At 38.3% G+C, this 19,125-nt stretch overlaps 1 protein-coding gene and 1 pseudogene across 8 annotated transcripts in view; both read right to left on the bottom strand.

Annotated features, from left to right (window-relative positions):
- Positions 1 to 19,125, bottom strand: part of CEP70 (centrosomal protein 70) — an 86,431-nt gene that overhangs the window by 23,024 nt on the left and 44,282 nt on the right. For all 8 annotated transcript variants that reach the window (XM_027545047.1, XM_027545016.1, XM_027545029.1 and 5 more), the window contains 3 exons: positions 10,241 to 10,325; positions 10,056 to 10,144; positions 8,437 to 8,511 (listed from right to left, as the gene is read on the bottom strand). In XM_027545047.1, coding sequence (XP_027400848.1) covers positions 8,437 to 8,511; positions 10,056 to 10,144; positions 10,241 to 10,325 — 249 coding nt within the window. The remainder of the gene's footprint in view (positions 1 to 8,436; positions 8,512 to 10,055; positions 10,145 to 10,240; positions 10,326 to 19,125) is intronic.
- On the bottom strand, positions 12,829 to 14,144 carry LOC113894530 (annotated as a pseudogene).

Genomic DNA, 19,125 nt, shown 5'->3' with positions numbered 1-19,125 from the left:
TGTTTTTTGCTTTGTGAACTAAATCTAATCTCCATGTGTTAGCATTTGAACTTCATGCTGTCAGTCCTAATCCAATATTCCTCCTGACTCCTTTCTTAATGTCATCTCTTATTACCATACTACAATTATCTCCTCCACTCACATGTATTCCCCTTGATATTCACTCAACTGTTTTTCTGTGCTCTCTGGAGGACATATGTCCAAAACAAAATAAACAGAATTAACTCTAGATAAAAAGTCAACCTCTTTCCTCTAATAGACACAAAGACCTCCCAATCTATTTTTCACTTGTTTTGTTGTTCACTTGCTCAGCTGTGTCTGATTCTTTGTGACCCCATGAACTGTAGCATGCCATGCTTCCCTGTCCTTCACAAGCTCCTGGAGTTTGCTCATACTCATGTCCAGTGAATTAGTGATGCCACCCTACCATCTCATCTTCTGCCATCCCCTTCTCCTCCTGCCTTCAATCTTTCCCAGCATTAGGGTCTTTTCTAATGAGTCGGCTCTTCATGTCAGCTGGCCAAAGTATTGGAGCTTCAGCTTCAGTCCTTCCAATAAATATTCAGGACTGATTTCCTTTAAGATTGACTGGTTGGATCTCCTTGCAGTCCAAGGGGCTCTCAAGAGTCTCCTCCAGCACCACAGTTCAAAAGCATCAATTTTTTGGCATTTAGCCTTCTTTATGGTCCAACTCTCACATCCATACTATTGGAAAAAGCATAGCTTTGACTGGACAGCCCTTTGTCAGCAAAGTGATGTCTCTGCTTTTTAATACATTGTCTAGGTTGGTCATAGCTTTTCTTCCAAGGAACAAGCATCTTAATTTCATGGTTGAAGTCACCATTGGCAGTGATTTTGGAGCCCAAGAAAATAAAATCTGTCACTGTTTCCATTTCTCCTCCATCTATTTGCCATGGAGTGATGGGACCGGATGCCATGATCTTCATGTTTTTAATGCTGGGTTTTAAGCCAGCTTTTTCACTCTCCTCTGTCATCTTCATCAAGAGGCTCTTAAGTTCCTCTTCACTTTTTGTCATTAGGGTAGTGTCATCTGCATACCTGAGGTTATTGATATTTCTCCTGGCAATCCTGATTCCAGCTTTAGCTTCATCCAGTCCAGCATTTCACATGATGTACTCTGCATATAAGTTATATAAGCAGGGTGACAATATACAGCCCTGACATATTCCTTTCCCAGTTTGGAACCAGTCTGTTTCATGTCCGCTTCTAACTGTTGTTTCTTGACCTGCCTATAGGTTTCTCCGGAGGCAGGTAAGGTGTGTATTCCACTCTCTTTAAGAATTTTCCACAGTTTGTTGTGATCCGTACAGTCAAAGGCTTTGGTATAGTCGATAAAGCAGAAGTATATGTTTTTCTGGAACTCTTCTGCTTTTTCAATAATCCAATGGATGTTGGCAATTTGATCTCCAGTTCCTCTGTCTTATCTAAATCCAGCTTGTTCATCTGGAAGTTCTCAGTTCACATACTGTTCAAGCCTAGCTTGAAGGATTTTGAGTATTACCTTGCTAGCATGTGAAATGAGCAGAGTTGTGCAGTAGTTTGAACATTCTTTGGCATTGCCCTTCTTTGGGATTGGAATGAAAACTGACCTTTTCCAGTCCTGTGGCCACTGCTGAGTTTTCCAAATTTGCTGGCATACTGAGTGCAGCACTTTCACAGCATCATCTTTTAAGATTCGAAATAACTCAGCTGGAATTCCATCCCCTCCACTTTCTTTGTTCGTAGTAATGCTTCCTAAGGCCCACTTGACTTCACACTCCAGGATGTTTGGCTGTAGGTGAGTAATCACACCACTGTGGTTATACAGATCATTAAGATCTTTTTTGTATAGTTTCCATTTGACTTCTCATCTCTTTACCATATTAATATACTTGACAGTTTTGCCTAAAAGCAGTGCCAAAAGCATACTGTCTAGAAAACAAAAGTAACATAGAAAAGCCAACAGTCTAGGAGGACTACAAGCAAACGGACATATCTGAATTTACATATTAACCTTGCATTCAGGTGAAAAAGTTTAACTTCTCAACAAAGTGTTTACAAGTGTGATTAACATTATACTATGGACATACAACATTTTAGCTGCCAGGACAATAACCTAAACATGTCATTGAATGTACTAGCTACAGTCACTCTGGGAAATGAAATGTGATTCAATTAACTAAGTAAATTAAGAGATACCCTTAATTTAATAACAATGACAACATATTTGGGAGCCTGGTGGTGATAATAATTAGTATTTATTGAGAACCTTCTCTCTGAAGGTACTCTTCGAAGCACTTCACATGTATTAATTAATATATTTAACCCTACTGTTTTTCTATATTTACAGAAGTTAAGGACTAGTAAAATCTAGGAACTTATGGGAAACTGACCTTTGGTTCAGCTAGTCTCACAGTACATATTTGCCATAGCATAATACTTCTGAAAACCTTTGTATTAGGCAAAACCACACATGTGAAAATAACAGCAGTCAGGAGAAAAGTTAAGTGTTAGAAATCAGAGTATTTAAAAACTGATGTAACTATGTAACTAGACAACTAACAAAAAATAATTGGTGCCTCAAGATAAGTTAAACAGCTCAAGTATGTCTTGAGGTTGTCTCCAACATTACAAAATCCATAGCCAACAGAACAGAAATGTTGGCTTGAGGATGCCAAGATTATGAAGATGGAAGGTGAGCTCCTGGCCAAAGAAGCCAAGGTTAAAACAGGTGGGGAAAGAAGTACAACTTGCCTTCAGCCTCCAGTCTGTCTAATACTAGGGGTCAGGGAGGGAGCCTTGGGTACAGGTTCTCGTTTTAAATTTTCTTAAAACAGAGCTGAAAGGGCAGGTGCCTATGCTATGCTATGCTATGCTATGCTAAGTCACGTCAGTCGTGTCCGACTCTGTGTGACCCCATAGACGGAAGCCCACAAGGCTCCCCCATCCCTGGGATTCTCCAGGCAAGAACACTGGAGTGGGTTGCCATTTCCTTCTCCAATGCATGGAAGTGAAAAGTGAAAGTGAAGTCACTCAGTCGTGTCCGACTCTTAGTGACCCCATGGACTGCAGCCTACCAGGCTCCTCTGTCCATGGGGTTTTCCAGGCAAGAGTACTGGAGTGGGGTGCCATTGCCTTCTCCCGGGCAGGTGCCTACATACTAGCAAAGCTTTCCCCTTTCCAAAGTCTATACTAGTCTCCTTTACCATGGGGGAAAAAAACCACATGAAAACAATGTAACTACTATGTTAATCTAATTACTGCCTTACTTTCCAATTGCATTTGACTTAATTGGTGTTTTAGAAACCTGTGTTTGAGCAGACTATGCTGCACTTAGAAATATTCCAGGATTGTTTTGTAGTCTCCAGAGTGGTGAGCAGAACCTGAAGACCATAAAAATCCCCTAAAATGGCTAAGGAATTCTTCACATACTTAGCAGATACTCATTCCACATAACCCGCAGCAATAGCTATGTTTCTCTGTGGAGTCTGGGAAATCCAGAAAACTGCCCTTCCAACTTAAAAACACTGATATCTCCTGTTTTCAATAGCCATTCCCCTAAGTTTTCACGTGCAGACACTTTATAGCTTTTAACTGTGTCTGCTGAAGCCTTTTCATAATCTCATGGTGACTCTCATGCAATACTTTTTTCACTGTGACTCAGGTATGTTTCCATATCCTGCCCTTTCCCTAGCCTATGAAGCCACAGGAGTCATCTGTGTACCATGTCACTGACTGACACTTGCTGGGTGCCATTTCATGGGGAAAAATGGGGTACCAAGAAGCCAGCCCTTCTCTCTTTGGCCTCTTGTTTATATTATTGAAGTAACTGAATAAAGCCTTGATGATTAATTTGCTTGGCTTATTCTGACCACCTCAACTTCTGCCAGCTCAACACATGGGTGATAAGATTCTGATTTTATTTTCTTCTAACAAAATATAAATACCACTGAAAAAATTAAATAGAATTAGTGTAGTACCTTTGGCTATCTTGCACTGGCAGATCTATTTGATTACTTCCTAGCAACAGAACTTCATAACCAACTTGCTTATAATATTAGCTCAAACAAGCTTTTGCATGTTAAATTAGTATCATTTGATATTGAAGATTGATTAGTTGAGAAGTAAATACAGATCTAAAGAAAAAATTTAATTTTCTCTGGTTATAAAAGGGAAAGAGACTTTCCCCTCCTTTTCTTGTAGCATTTCCTTTAGAAAACCTGTAGTTGTAAATCCTTTCTAAGTATGTAGATTCTGTTAAAATTTAAATAAGCCTCCTGCTTAAAATTAGCAGTGTCTTGGGAGCCTTAGAACCATCTCTTTGAAATAAGGACATCAAGGAAGAGGGTGCCTTGTCTCCTTTTCCCTATTGGAGCTTAACCTAGGATCCTGGCTCCAAGTTGTAACCTCCCCCTTGTCACAAGATATAATTAAAGGATGAGATTTCCTTCTGTCTTTGCAACCTCTTTAGCACACTGCCTCTAATGCACATCACAGTCTGGCTCAATATTTATTCCAACTGTTATATAAAACTGTTTCTTTTTTTCCCTACACATGTGGAGAATATTCACTGGGTTGACACATTTTTATTTCTAATTATTTCCTTAACATCAGTAGTTCCTTGACAAAAATTCTACCTCTGCCCCTGCAAAAAATAAAAATTTGAAGTTTTACATTAAAAAAGTTTTTTTCATTGGGTTTTTGCTTAGTTTTAATTATTAGTGTGAGCTTGAGAGTCCAAATGCTTAGGTGTGGGTTTGATTTCTTTCCAATTCTTCCACATGCCACCTGTGCAATATGGGCAAGTTATCTAACATTCTTAATTCTGTTTCACATCTAGATACTATAGACATTTAAATTTCAAATATAAATTTCTAAAAACACAAATCATTTCTTCAAAATTCAACAGAAGAATATAGCTAGGATTGGTTCTTTTTTTTTTTTTTGCCACTAAATCTTTCTTTTTTTATTAACATACTAAGCTTAGTTCAGTTCAGTTCAGTTCAGTTCAGTCACTCAGTCGTGTCCGACTCTTTGCAACCCCCTGAACTGCAGTATGCAGGCCTCCCTGTCCATCACCAACTCCTGGAGCCTACCCAAACCCATATCCATTGAGTCAGTGATGCCATCCAACTATCTCATCCTCTGTCATCCCCTTCTCTTCCTACCCTCAATCCTTTCCAGCATCATGGTGTTTTCAAATGAGTCAACTCTTCACATCAGGTGGCCAATGTATTGGAGTTTCAGCTTCAACATCAGTCCTTCCAATGAACACACAGGACTGATCTCCTTTAGGAAGGATTGGTTCTAAATCACAATTTTAAAGTCTAATAGAGAAAAGTCACTCTAAAAACCACAGCACAAATGAACAACAAAAAATATATACACAGTAAATTCTCATTATTCATGGCAGTTATATTCAATAAAGAACTGTATACACTGAATTAGTGAGGACTGAATCACTGCTCCTAGGGTAAATACAAGTTCAGGTTCCTGCATGCCTCTCTGATCACATTTTCCTCAACTGATCAATATATAACCTTGTTTTACGTGTGTTAATGTTTAAAGACATCTTTTTTAATATTGCTGTTTCATTAACATTGGACTCATAGCTAACAGCACCATACCTTATGCCTAAATGAAGTTTCTCTAACATATATATTCTCTGTAAGGTACATCAGAGCCTTCTTGTGAATAGAACACTAGATTGTACTTCAACACCGTGCTTGGGACCATCTTGGAGAAATCACCAATAAAAAGCAAAAAATGGAAAACTACAAGTGGCATGTGACAACAGAAACAATGACTCTTTACACCATGAAAGCGGAAATGCAGGCAGAGTATCGCCTTGTTCAATAGCTGAAAATGTGTATACTGGGCATGTCCATGAATAACTGTGCAAGTGCCACCACGACTTATTTGAGGATTAAAAATAAATTACAGCAGGTAGGCAAATTCACAAATATGCAATCTGCAAATAATGAGGAATGACTAGGTATCTCTATGAATATACGTGTAAGCATTTATGTGTGTATGTATGTTCACTGATACACTGAGGTCAATAAAAGTCCATTGAAGGGGATCAGGACATGCCACTCCAAAATATGCCATTTTAAGGGAGTTCCTGGTGGCCCAGTGGATTCCAGGCTTTCACTGCCTTGCCCCAGGTTCAATCCCTGGTCAGGGAACTGAGACCCCACAAGCAACATGGTGTGGCCAAAACAAAAACAAAATGTATCATTTTAACATAAGAAACTTTTAAACAGAAGGAACTTGAGAATTGATGCATGCAGGAAGAACTCTCTGACCTCTCCGCTTTTCCCTGAAGCAGACCAGGAGATCCTGTGAGGGTACCCTCAAGGAGGGTAACAAGCTGCCCTCCTTGTACCCCAGGGCAAAGAAGCATCTTTGTCTCTGAAGAAGCGAAATCCGAACTTTCCCCGGTTTATTACCCTCAGCTTACACCCTTTTGTATTATTACATTTTCCAACTTTCCACTCACTCTTCATCAAACCTAGTATTAAAATGCTCAGACTTAACTGTTTCTTCAAGTCTTCATTTCTTCTCAGGTCAGGTAAAACTTATATTAAATAAACTTATACTTTTTTCATGTTAATCTGTCTTTGTCAGTTTAATTTTCAGGCCCAGCCTGAGACTCTAAGAGGGTTGTGAAGTTTTCCTCCTCTACACTTTCTCCTCTGACTTTTTGTCCACCTTACATATTCCTCTTCTCAGCTGCTCCTTAACCAATTTTCCTATCTCAGTTAATGTTCCAACAACTACTTCGTTATTCAGGACTAAAAATTAGTCCTGATTAAGTTTTTTTTTTTTTAATCTTTTTGCATGTTAATCTTTTTCCCCTCAACTGCCTATACCCCTAATCCATCCTCAATCCATCACCAAGTCTGATCATCAAATTCTACCTCCAATATTCCAAATACTTCTTACCACCTCCACTCCTGCCACCTTTGACCATGTCACCACCACCTCTTGTCCAAACTTGTACAATAGCAACTCTCACACTATTTTACCTTTGGTACTTACACTATGGGGCTCCCCTGTTGGCTCAGATGGTAAAGAATCTGCCTGCAATACAGGAGACCTGGGTTCAATCCCTGGGTCAGGAAGATCCCCTGGAGAAGGGAATGGCTACCCACTCCAGCATTCTTGCCTGGAAAACCCCCATGGACAAAGGGGCCTGGTGGGCTACAGTCCATGGGGTCGCAAAGAGTTGGACACAACTGAGCGACTAACACATTTTTACCTATATCAAAATTGTCTTATTTTTTTCATTGCCTTTTACATAAGATTCATGAGAACAGGAACCTTTCTTTTTGGTTTACCACTGTAATTTCAGTATCTAGAATGCCAAACAGATAGGAAGAGGTACTATAAGTACCTAAAATGTTAAGCAATAGTAGGAAGGGAAAAAAATTTTTTTTATTTTTAAACTTTACAATATTGTATTAGTTTTGCCAAATATTGAAATGAATCCGCCACAGGTATAACTGTGTTCCCCATCCTGAACCCTCCTCCCTCCCCATACCCTCCCTCTGGGTCGTCCCAGTGCACCAGCCCTAAGCATCCCCAAGCATCCAATTGAATGAATGAATGCAACCTTTCTGAACCTTCCATTTCTCTTTTTTAGTTTTCCTTCCCTACTATCTTAACTCAATATGTAATTCCTGGATGGCCAGAATACTTGCCTTTCACTGTGGCATGTGTTACCATAAAGAAAATGTAGCTGTCACTGAAAATTGAATCAACATAGGCTAATACAACTGATTTAATACATCTAATGCATATATTAACTCATATCATTTTTAAAATATTTCATCCCCATGCTCACCACACTACTTCAAGTCCCATTCCCTTGAATCAAAGAGTAGACATAGCTAATCTTCAGAAAATACTATCACTATTTGAGGACCAACTTGCTGAAATTCCTGTGAGTATGTGTTTTTCAAAGTCATAAAAGAGAAGTGGTGGATATGAATGGCTCACTGCATTCATTCTGATTCTTTAAGCTTTAATATACGATAAGGCTATGATTCAGGTCATCACTACCACCAACAAAAATTTGGGCCTTGTCACCTCTAATTTCAATGATTCTCTTGCAATTTCTCCATGACTTCCAAAGTCAACTTATTAAAATATTTGCCTTTTATATCAGACAATTACCTTTTCCTTGTTCTTATTTAAGATGAATATATAGCCAAATCCATTACAGTAAAAACTTTTTAAACTGTGGAACCAGAAATACCCCTTTTTAAAGTCTTCTCCACACATACCCCTCGACCCCCGACCCCCCTGCCCTGCCCATCAACCTGGTAATTTTAAGCCACAGCCACTATCAGGTAAATTGACAGGTTAATAAAAATAAATAATAAGATATAAAATCCTAATAAATTTGTAACTATGGTAAAATATAATTACTTGATGTTTTTCTTCAGGGCTTTCTCCAGTTTCTTCACTTGCTGTTTATAAAGTCTTAATTCATGCTGTGTGGGCCTGTAGAAAATAAATCATGTTGAACACATTCAATTTACTTAATAAAACTATAAAGATATTTAATAATAAAGTATACTCTATTACTTGTCATAAATATGCTTAAAAATTCTTAAAATATTTCATAACTGCTAATGAGGTATTTATTGGCCACTGGCTTTCTTCTTCTGTGTATCCCCTATTCAAAACTTTCTACCCACTTTCATTGTTATTAACCTATTATTTGCTTTTATAGTGAATTATCTCAAATGCACAAACAAGAATAGAGTAAAACAAATAGTGGTGTGTCCATGCCTCAAGCTTTATCAAAGCTGAATAGTAATCTGTTTAAAATCTTTTAACTAAAACCCTATACAGCTACTTCAAACTCCGTGTCCCTAATTACTGCCATTGCTCTCTCCTTCCCATACCATGGGCTTCCCTGGTGGCTCAGCTGGTAAAGAATCCACCTGCAATGCAGGAGATCCCAGTTCGATTCCTAGGTTGGGAAGATCCGCTGGAGAAGGGATAGGCTACCCATTCCAGTATGGGTAGCCTATCTAGGGCTTCCCTTGTGGCTTAGATGGTAAAGAATCTGCCTGTAATGAGGGAGACCTGGGTTTGATCCCTAGTTTGAGAAGATCCCCTGGAGAAGGGAACGGCTACCCACTCCAGTATTCTGGTCTGGAGAATTCCATGGACTGTATAGTCCATGAGGTCACAAAGAGTCAGACACAAATGAGCAACTTTCACTTTCACTTCCCATACCACAGGTAACCACTAGCTCAAATTCCCTGTTCATTATTCCCATGCATGTTTTACAAATTTTCCCCTCATATTTATATAACCATAAATTTACACATTACTATGTGGCAGGCTTTTAAACCTTACAGAAATGGTTTTTTATTATAGGTATCAGTTTCCTCTCCATTGAAGTATAAGCTTTACAAGAACAAGATATTTGTTTTGTTTGTTATATACAATATCAGAACTTAGGACCATGTCTAACTCACAATAGGTATCCAACAATATTTAATGAAAAGTCTCAACAGTGTACATTCATTATTACTTTCTGTCAACATGTAGAGTGCCTTCCTTCTGTGGTAGTATGCTTGTATATAAATAAACCTTTCTGTTGTATGCCATTTAAACTTTAAAATGTTTCTCCCTTCCCACAACACATGTATATGATGAAATAAGACATTCTAAAGTAATTTGGAAAAAAATTAAAATAAAAATAATTTGTGAAACGGAAACCTACTGGCATAGGCTAAATCTATTCTGAGTTCCCTACTGGCATAGGCTAAATCTATTCTGAGTTCCCTACTGGCATAGGCTAAATCTATTCTGAGTTCCTAGCCAGTTTTATCTTCCTATTTTCTCACTCCCCTTGCTTATATATGTATTTTTGTTCTTTCTACCATATGAGAGACTAATGACTAAAATGAGTATACAAATATGAGATCCCCAACATTAGTTTTAGAGTAAAGGGGATAGGATGACTGATTTAACATTCAAAATTCCACTATTTGCTTAAATAAAAGTTAAAAATGACAAGTTTCTCTCACCTGGTTTCCAACTCTTTTTGAAGATTGAGCTTTTCACTTAAAAGTACATCTATCTTAGTTTTTGATTCCTTGAGTTGATTCTGTAATGACTGCAACATAGTTAATAAACAGTTAACTTTCCTAAGAGATTAGATTATTATTTTACTTTATTAAAAAGTATTTATCAATCTTATAGTCCCCCATACCATTAGAAGTCCGTTGTAAGTGGGTGAAGCACTCAGGCTTCTATAATCTTCTTCTTCTGACTGACTTTCATCTTCTTTATATAGTCTATGAAAAAATATATGTAGTGTATTTATGAAAAAATTATCTCCAAAGGAAAAAAAATCTAGCTAACAAGAATTAAATCAATACAATAAGGGCTTGATAACCTCAACATAAACTAAAACTTAAACCAAATTTCCTACTTACTCTTACAGAAAATTGTATTAGAACATACTACTTATTAACTAGTACTACAGTATACATTTGCTCACTAATGCCTTAACTGGAATTTAAGATCCATGCAAACCAGAAGTTTGTCTGTCTTGTTCACCACTGTATCTCACTGCCCAGAATAGAGGGCTGAGGAAGGAGTAGAAAAACACTTGTTGAATGAACAAATAATATTGTTTTCTCCTTCCAGTACTTTTAGATCACAAAAAACTATATCAAAAAATACAGAGTATAAGTGGACAAGGCCACAAATATAGTGGCCCTGATTAAGTCTTGACATCTTCATTAATGAGTTGTATTATTTGGGTAAGTCAGTCTCTTAGAATTTTTCTTCTCATCTGTAGAACAGAGATAATTTCTATCACATCTACCTCACAAAATTGGTTTTAAAAGTAAATAAAAGACATCAAAACATTGTGTGAGCTACGAAGTACTCGCAAATCAGTATTAATGTTTTTAAAGCTGATAACACTAATACTGGGCTGTCCTAGACGGTAAACACTAAGGTACATACAGGCAATGAGTGCTTGAAATATGCTAGTCCAACTAGCCATTTTAATTCTATTTCATTTTAATTAAAATTTTAAAGGTGAAGCAGTGTAAAATATTCTTCTGTTAAACACTTCCTTAAAAAACTGGAAATAGAACTGCCTTATGATCCAGCAATCCCACTATTGGGCATACACACTGAGGAAACCAGAAGGGAAAGAGACACGTGTACCCCAATGTTCATCGCAGCACTGTTTATAATAGCCAGGACATGGAAGCAACCTAGATGCCCATCAGCAGATGAATGGATAAGAAAGCTGTGGTACATATACACAATGGAGTATTACTCAGCCATTAAAAAGAATACATTTGAATCAGTTCTAATGAGGTGGATGAAACTGGAACCTATTATACAGAGTGAAGTAAGCCAGAAAGAAAAACACCAATACAGTATACTAACATATATATGGAATTTAGAGAGATGGTAACAATAACCCTGTGTACGAGACAGCAAAAGAGACACTGATGTATAGACCAGTCTTATGGATTCTGTGGGAGAGGGAGAGGGTGGGGAGATTTGGGAGAATGGCACTGAAACATGTATAATATCATGTATGAAACGAGTCGCCAGTCCAGGTTCGATGCACGATACTGGATGCTTGGGGCTGGTGCACTGGGATGACCCAGAGGGAGGGTATGGGGAGGGAGGAGGGAGGAGGGTTCAGGATGGGGAACACAGGTATACCTGTGGTGGATTCATTTCGATATTTGGCAAAACTAATACAATATTGTAAAGTTTAAAAATAAAATAAAATAAATCAAGTGGAGATAACATCTGAGACAGTAAAATAATTGAAACAGTAAACAAAAGAGACTGAAAGAATGTGTCACAAATTTCCTGATGAATGCTACATAATTTACTGCAGAACAAATTGGAAAAGCTGTTGGTTCAGAAGAGATGAAAAAAAAAAAACTGATAAACAGGAGGTCATGAAAAGTAAAACACTTCTGAGCTTCAAAGGACATCATCAAGGGGGGAAAAAAAAAGAAAATTTACAGAATGGGGTAAAATATTTGCAAACCTGATAAAGAATTTGTATCCAGAATTAATAAATAACTCATAATTTGACAAAAAGACAAGAAACTCAATTTAAAAATGGGCAAAGGACATTAGTAGGCATTTCCCCAAAATGCCTACTGTCAACATATAAGTGGACAGTAAACATATAAAAGACACTAATCATTAGTCCTTTGAGATATCACTTTAGGATATTCATAAAGTTGTGTCACTATCTCCACAATCAATTTTATTTATATTCTGGCCATGCCACGCAGCACATGGGGTTTTAGTTCCCCAACCAAGGGGAACTAAAATCCATGCACCCTATATTAGAAGCAGGGAGTCTTAACCACTGGAGCACCAGGGAAGTCCCTCCACAATCAATTTTAGAACATGTTCATCACCCATGGAGAAACACCTTCCCATTAGCAATTACTTTCCATGTACTCTCTACCCTAAGTCCCTACTCCACTACAATCCAGTTCCTAGGCAACTACTCATCTATTTTCTTTTTTTTTATGGATTGCATATTCTGGACATTTCATGTAATGGAATTGCATATTTTGTGATGTTGGGTTGCAGCAAAAAAGGGGCTCAGGGCAGAGAGTGACTGCTAATGGGTATGGCATTTTCTGTTTCTCAGTGGATGATGCCCATGTTCTAAAACTGATTGCAGATATGGTGACACAATTTGTGAATATTCTAAAACTACTCAATCATATACTTAAAAATGGTGAATTTCATGGCATGTGAATTAATCTCAATAAAGTTGTTATTTATTTTTTTCCCCACTGGAAAATAATTTTATTGCGATTCTACCAGCTATACAATCTGTTTTATTAGGCCCCTTCTTCCTTTGCAATTCGGTCCTTCTTAAGTGGTCCCATGAAGGCTTTCTTCTCCTCCACAGTCTGGAAGCGACCATGACCAAATTTGGAGGTGGTGTCAATAAATTTGAGGTCAATCTTCTCCAGGGCCCGCCATTTGGTCTGTACCAGCAAGGACTTGAGCAGAGTGAGCACTCACTTCTTGGTTCCCACCATGCAGCCTTTGAGCATGACAGTCATTGGTCACCTCACCGCAGTGGACAAAGCCACCCGGAGGGTTGATGCTCTTGTCAGACAGATCGTAATCAGTAGAGGCACTGTTCTTGATCAGTTTGCTGTCCTTGATGAGGTAGCCCTGACCAATCTTGTAGATCTTCTTGTCATCTCAGTGCGGTGATAGTAGCCTTTCTGCCCAGCCCAAACCACAGAGAAGGCCACCCAGGCAGGATGCCACACCCCAATATAGGCAACCTTGCACAGCCCTTGTTGGGTCTTATGGGGCAGCTTCTTGGTGTGCCAATGGCTGGTGACACCTTTGTAGCCTTTGATCACCCCAATGATATCAATCATCTCATCCTGGCCAATGATATCAATCATCTCATCCTGGCCAAACACTTGGCTCACAGGGACCTGCTGCTCAAGCCTCTCACAGGCCCAGTCCAGTTTCTCAGCCACAGTGCCTCCGTTCACCTGGACCTCCATGAGATGGGCCTTCTTCTGGCGCAGAGAAAGCAGGCGCATCTGGGTGTGGGCAATGACACGGATGACCTGACAGTACTTCTTCGTGCTGCTGAAGTCCCTCTCAAGCTGCTTCTTGCCATCTACGTCCTGCCACTTCTTGCAGTATTTGGTGAAGGCCTTCTTCTTAGACTTATGCCAGTTCTCGTAGAAGCGCCTTTTGCACTCATCGCTGATATGCTCAGCAAAGATGGTCTTCAAGGTCCGGAGGCCTCCGGGTGTCTCCATGTAACCCACGATGCCCACAATCACCATGGGCGGAGTCTCCACGATGGTCACAGCCTCCACAACTTCCTTCTTATTCACCTTGGACCCTGGCCTATCAACCTCCCTCACAATGTGAGTCATGCCAGCCTTGTAGCCAAGAAAGGCAGTGAGGTGAACGGGCTTGGAAGAGTCATCCTTGGGGAAGCTCTTCACCTTCCCGCGGTGCCGGCTGCTGCGCTTCCAAGGCAGGAAACCCAGGGACCCGTGCCTGGGAGCAGAGAACTTCCTGTGAGACATCCTGCCGTCGGAAGCTGCTGGTAGAGGTAAAGCTGTTATTTTAAAAAGTTGTTAAACAAAAATGTTTTAGGATAATAAAGTAGATAATGATAGGAAAGTATTTTCAGCAAATACATGATACATTAAGAAATTTCCTCTCAACAGTCAAAAGAGAATCAAAGTCACTAAAATCAAAATTAACCACACAAAAAAACTTCTAAAGTAAGTTTTTAGCAAAATCTGAGCTTATAACTTTGGCTAGTAACAAAACATTTTGAGGTCTTACACAAAAATAGAAACTATTCTTACATGAAATAAATTATTTCCTATGAAAATTCTGCTGCAAAATTATGAGAAAATAACTAAAACATTTTTATTAAAAAAAGGAAAGATCTTCAATCAAGCCCACAAACAACTGCCTGGAGAATACAAGACCTTTCTTATAATACCAAAGAGCAACTGATTTAATTTTTAAAATTACATTTATCTTTAGATGAATCAAATGCTCAATTAACACTGTGGGGATGTCTGTCATCAGAGGACCTCCAGGTTTATTAAGAAATGTTGACAATTGGAGGCTTTAAAAAAAAATCTGACTTATGGCACATCTTTGAATTTTATATATCTATCAAAGAAGAATTTCACCAAGATATGAAACAACCTTTTTCATTTTTCCACAACAGAAGGTAGCTCTGTAACATCAGAAATTTAGATTTACTAGGATTTTTAAAAGACTGCTTTTGCAGTCTTATTGTTTTGCTATACTGTATAAGACATATTGGAAATCTGCTAGTTTTTTGAAACAGACTGTGAATGTCATGAATTCAGTTGTTAAAATTATACAGCACATGTATAAATGCGACGCCACTTTGTAGGACCATTGAAACAAACAGAAAACAATGACTTTAACCATCTTTTGTGTTTTTTGTCAATGCTTATTGGTTGAGTCATGGAAAAGTTATAAAGACTAACTATACTGTTAACCTGAATTCAAAATTTTCTTGGAAAAAGAGTACTTACCAAATGCTCAAACACAAAAAATGGTGTGGTAGTGGTGTAGTCACCAAGTCATGTCCAACTCAAGTGACCCATGGACTGTAGCCCACCAGGCTCCTCTGTCCATGGGATTTTCCAGGCAACAATGGAGTGGTTTGACACTTCCTTCTCCAGGGAATCTTCCCAACCAAGGGATCAAACCTGGGTCTCCTGCACCACAGTCAGACTCTTTACCAACTTAGCTACCAGGGAAGCCTTCTCACTCGTATCACTCTATATGAGTAAGCAAAATCTGAAGCTCCAAAGAAAAAAAGGCATGTTTGTGTCTAGCTAATAGGTTATGAGAATTTACACTGAAATGAAACTTTATAATACAAATCAATATTGACTTCATACATGTTTTTCTAATATTAATAATATGAGATTTTTGTTTTAATCCACAGTGCAAATAAATTGGTTGTAAAACTACAAGAAAATTTCAAAGTTTGAAGTTTCTGGCTACTGATAGATTTAGAGTTGCTTTTCAATTTTGCAACATCCTTCTGAATTAAACAGAAGTTAGTGAATTTAAGTTGGGTATAGTTTTTAATCCTTAATTCAGTCAAACCAATTATTCTAAAAAAGATGAGTCAGTTGTATAAATGTAGATGTAAATATTAAAGGAAAAAAATTTTTGTACTTGACTTAGTTGCTAGAGAACTTTCAGGTATGTATAGAACAATCTGGGTATATAAGTCTATTTTTGAACTAGACTTCATGAAATCTAAATACAGATCAAATACCGCTGATGAAAATTTAGTGTTTGAATTGAGGTGTGCTATAAATTAAAATACAAAATTTCAACGGCTTAGAATGAGAAAAAGTAATGTGAAGTATCAATGATATCATTGATTACATGTTGAAATGGCAATATTTCAGATATTAAATAGATAAAAATGTATTTCACTGGTTTCTTTTTACTTTTTAACTTGGCTACATGAAAAATGCAAAATTATATATGTGGTTTTCATTACATTTCTATTTGAGACAGTTATACTAACATATCTCTCAGACCTTCTAAAACATGCTAGTCTTTAACAAATGACCATGACCAAATAAGGATACTGGGTCGCTTCTATATAAAGTACTAAAATAGATGTATGGAGAAGGAAACAGCAACCCACTCCAGAAATCTTGCCTGGATAATCCCATGGACAGAGGAGCCTAGCTGGCTACAGTCCATGGGGTCACGAAGAGTCAGACACGACTTGGTGACTAAACAACAACAAAAAGATAGATGTATTATGTAAAGTATTTCAATTTATTAGGTGAGGGACATTTAGAGGAGTTATTTAAATTTGCTCAAAGTCTCAAATAGTAAGCAGTACTGATGAGATTCAAACTGAAATCTCTCTGGCTTCAAAGCCTGTGTACTCAAGATCATTTCCTATATACACTCTAAAATACCTGCCATTATGGCTATCTTGTTCTCTCAAGAGAAACCTAACATATATATAGTAGAGGAGACCAATTTTAAATTTATGCAGACCTAAAAGGAAATGAGCTTCAGTAAAGAATCCTCACTTTATTTTCCTAGAGTCCTTTATTTAGCATTGACAGATTTTGTGGGTTTTTCGAAGTAAAAACATAATCTTAAACATCCACAATTCTCATTTGGACATGGGATCCCCACAGCCAAATTCCTCCCACCCTTTCTCCAATGGCCTCCAGAAGCCCCAGGAGGGACCCAGTGTTGAACATTATGCTTCTTGCGGGTAGAGAGAAAGAGCAAAACTAGAGAAATCTTGTATTTTATTCTTCCCTAATCTGAATCATGTTCAATCAGAGGTAAACCTCAAAGTTACCTGCTTCCATTTCACAACACCACTTGAAAATTTTCTATCTAAACAGAAGGATGGAATTAGACAAGGAGACTTCACTTTACTAATTCATTATAGAGCTATTTTCCCTGGGGTAACTTTTCAAATGTCTCTAACATCTCAGAAGAAACTCAGTCTGAATCTTGTAGTTGTTATTCCTATGTTACTTTTCTTGGTTCTTTAATCCTATCTACCAAGCCAGGGAAATACCAACAGAAAAAGCTAGCAATATATTCCATGTAATCTATGTTGATATATTAACACTGGGTAAAGGAAAAATAGGTAAAGTAACAGAGCTGAGAACCTATCATTTTAAAACTTACTTTTCCTCTGTTTCAGAAATTTTAGCATGTTTGCAGTTTTCTAAGACTTCCAACTGCTTAACACTTGCATTCAAATTTCTGCTGCCTTGATTGCGACTTCCTCTGCTTTCCCCAAGTTTTCTCATGTATGGTGGCAGAAAGGAAAACCAGTCCACGGTATCCAGAAACTGCCTTTCACAAGCTCTCTGGAGGCCTTCTCAAGCCTGTGCCCTAAAGTAGAGGGTCCAGGTGGTATGCCATAGGTGTGCTGTGCCAAGATATTACAAATATGCCAAGCACTCAAGACAACTGGCCAGAGTTCTTGAGCCAATTACCCCAGTGTGGTATACAAACATCACTTTCTGCGTTTCACGATGAGAAAAACTTTGGACAACAATGCCCTTTAAAAAAGGGTGTTAAGCAGAGTGCTTCTACCTCTGCAAGAGGCCCATGTCCCATCTGTCTTCTTCCTTTGTCTTGCTCCCTTAGCTCTACAGGTACATACATCCTTCTCCTGTGCCTCCTATTTATCCCACTTAGACCTCCAAATCATAACCCATCTTCCTTCATTTTCTCTTTTCTTTCACTTCTTTCAAGTAATATAATACTTGTCAGTTAATTCTTATACCCTCTTTTTAGAGCTCACCTGCTTCTTCAGGTGATACTAATATCCTATTGCTGCTAAGTCACTTCAGTCGTGCCTGACTCTATGCGACCCCATAGACGGCAGCCCACCAGGCTCCGCCGTCCCTGGGATTCTCCAGGCAAGAACAATATCCTACTAGTAGATCTCAAAATACACCTTGAAGTTGCTACAATCTATCAAGTTATTTACTCTTAGAAAAGAGACAGTTAAGTTTTCTTCATTCAATGAACTATGAAAAACCCTCTCCTTAGGATAGACTCTTCATCACTGCAAAGTATAAATGACTTCTGCTTTTTCATCTGTGAGAATATTGTGTATAACACAGTCACTAATTTATTCCTATATCTTTTCTCCCGTAAGAGCGGACTCATTTGAAAAGACCCTGATGCTGGGAAAGATTGAGGGCAGGAGGATAAGGGGACGACAGAGGAGGAGATGGTTGGATGGCATCTCTGACTCAATGGACATGGGTTTGTGTAGACTCTGAGAGTTGGTGATGGACAGGGAGGCCTGGCGTGCTGTGGTTCATGGGATCGCAAAGAGTCGGACACGACTGAGTGACTGAATTGAACTGAACTGAACTGGGAGACATTCAATCCAAGTATCTGACCTAGGCATAATTTGTACAAGCCAAAGTACTTCACTTTAGTTAGTCCATGATGATGGGATTGTTAAGCAAAAAAGTAATTCTTTTCCTTCAAGATTTCATTCCTCAATCCCAGATGTTCACTATAAACTCATGACAAGCAAATTCAACACCACCTGCAATAGCCTCAATCCTTTTATTTAGAGGACCCCAGTTTATGTAACTTCAGAGGCAATCTCTCACACCACATTCTACCTGAGACATTTCAAAGATGGCTACACTAAATCTTCTCTACTCTGACTTCAAATCCCAAATGCTCTCTTCATCAACTGGATTGGGGGTCAGCAATCTGCTGCCTGTAGGCCACAGCCAGCAGGTTTTTTTTTTTTTAATTAATGTTTTATGGAACATGGACATGTCAATTCATTTACTTACTGTCTATGGCTGATTTCATCCTGTAACAGAGTTGAGCTGTTGTGAGAGACTATACAGATTAAAATGCCTAAAATACAGTCTGGCCCTTTACAGGAAAAGTCATCCAACTCCTGAATCTACATTAGAATTTACTAAAGATATAGAGTAAAGGTTGCAGATAATATTCAATCTGGACCATATAATATTTTTAAGAGCACTCAGTGTTAATTGCAAA

This window comes from Bos indicus x Bos taurus, chromosome 1 (assembly GCF_003369695.1).
Source record: "Bos indicus x Bos taurus breed Angus x Brahman F1 hybrid chromosome 1, Bos_hybrid_MaternalHap_v2.0, whole genome shotgun sequence".
NCBI lineage: Eukaryota > Metazoa > Chordata > Mammalia > Artiodactyla > Bovidae > Bos > Bos indicus x Bos taurus.
This window is presented reverse-complemented; position numbering and strand designations above follow the sequence as displayed.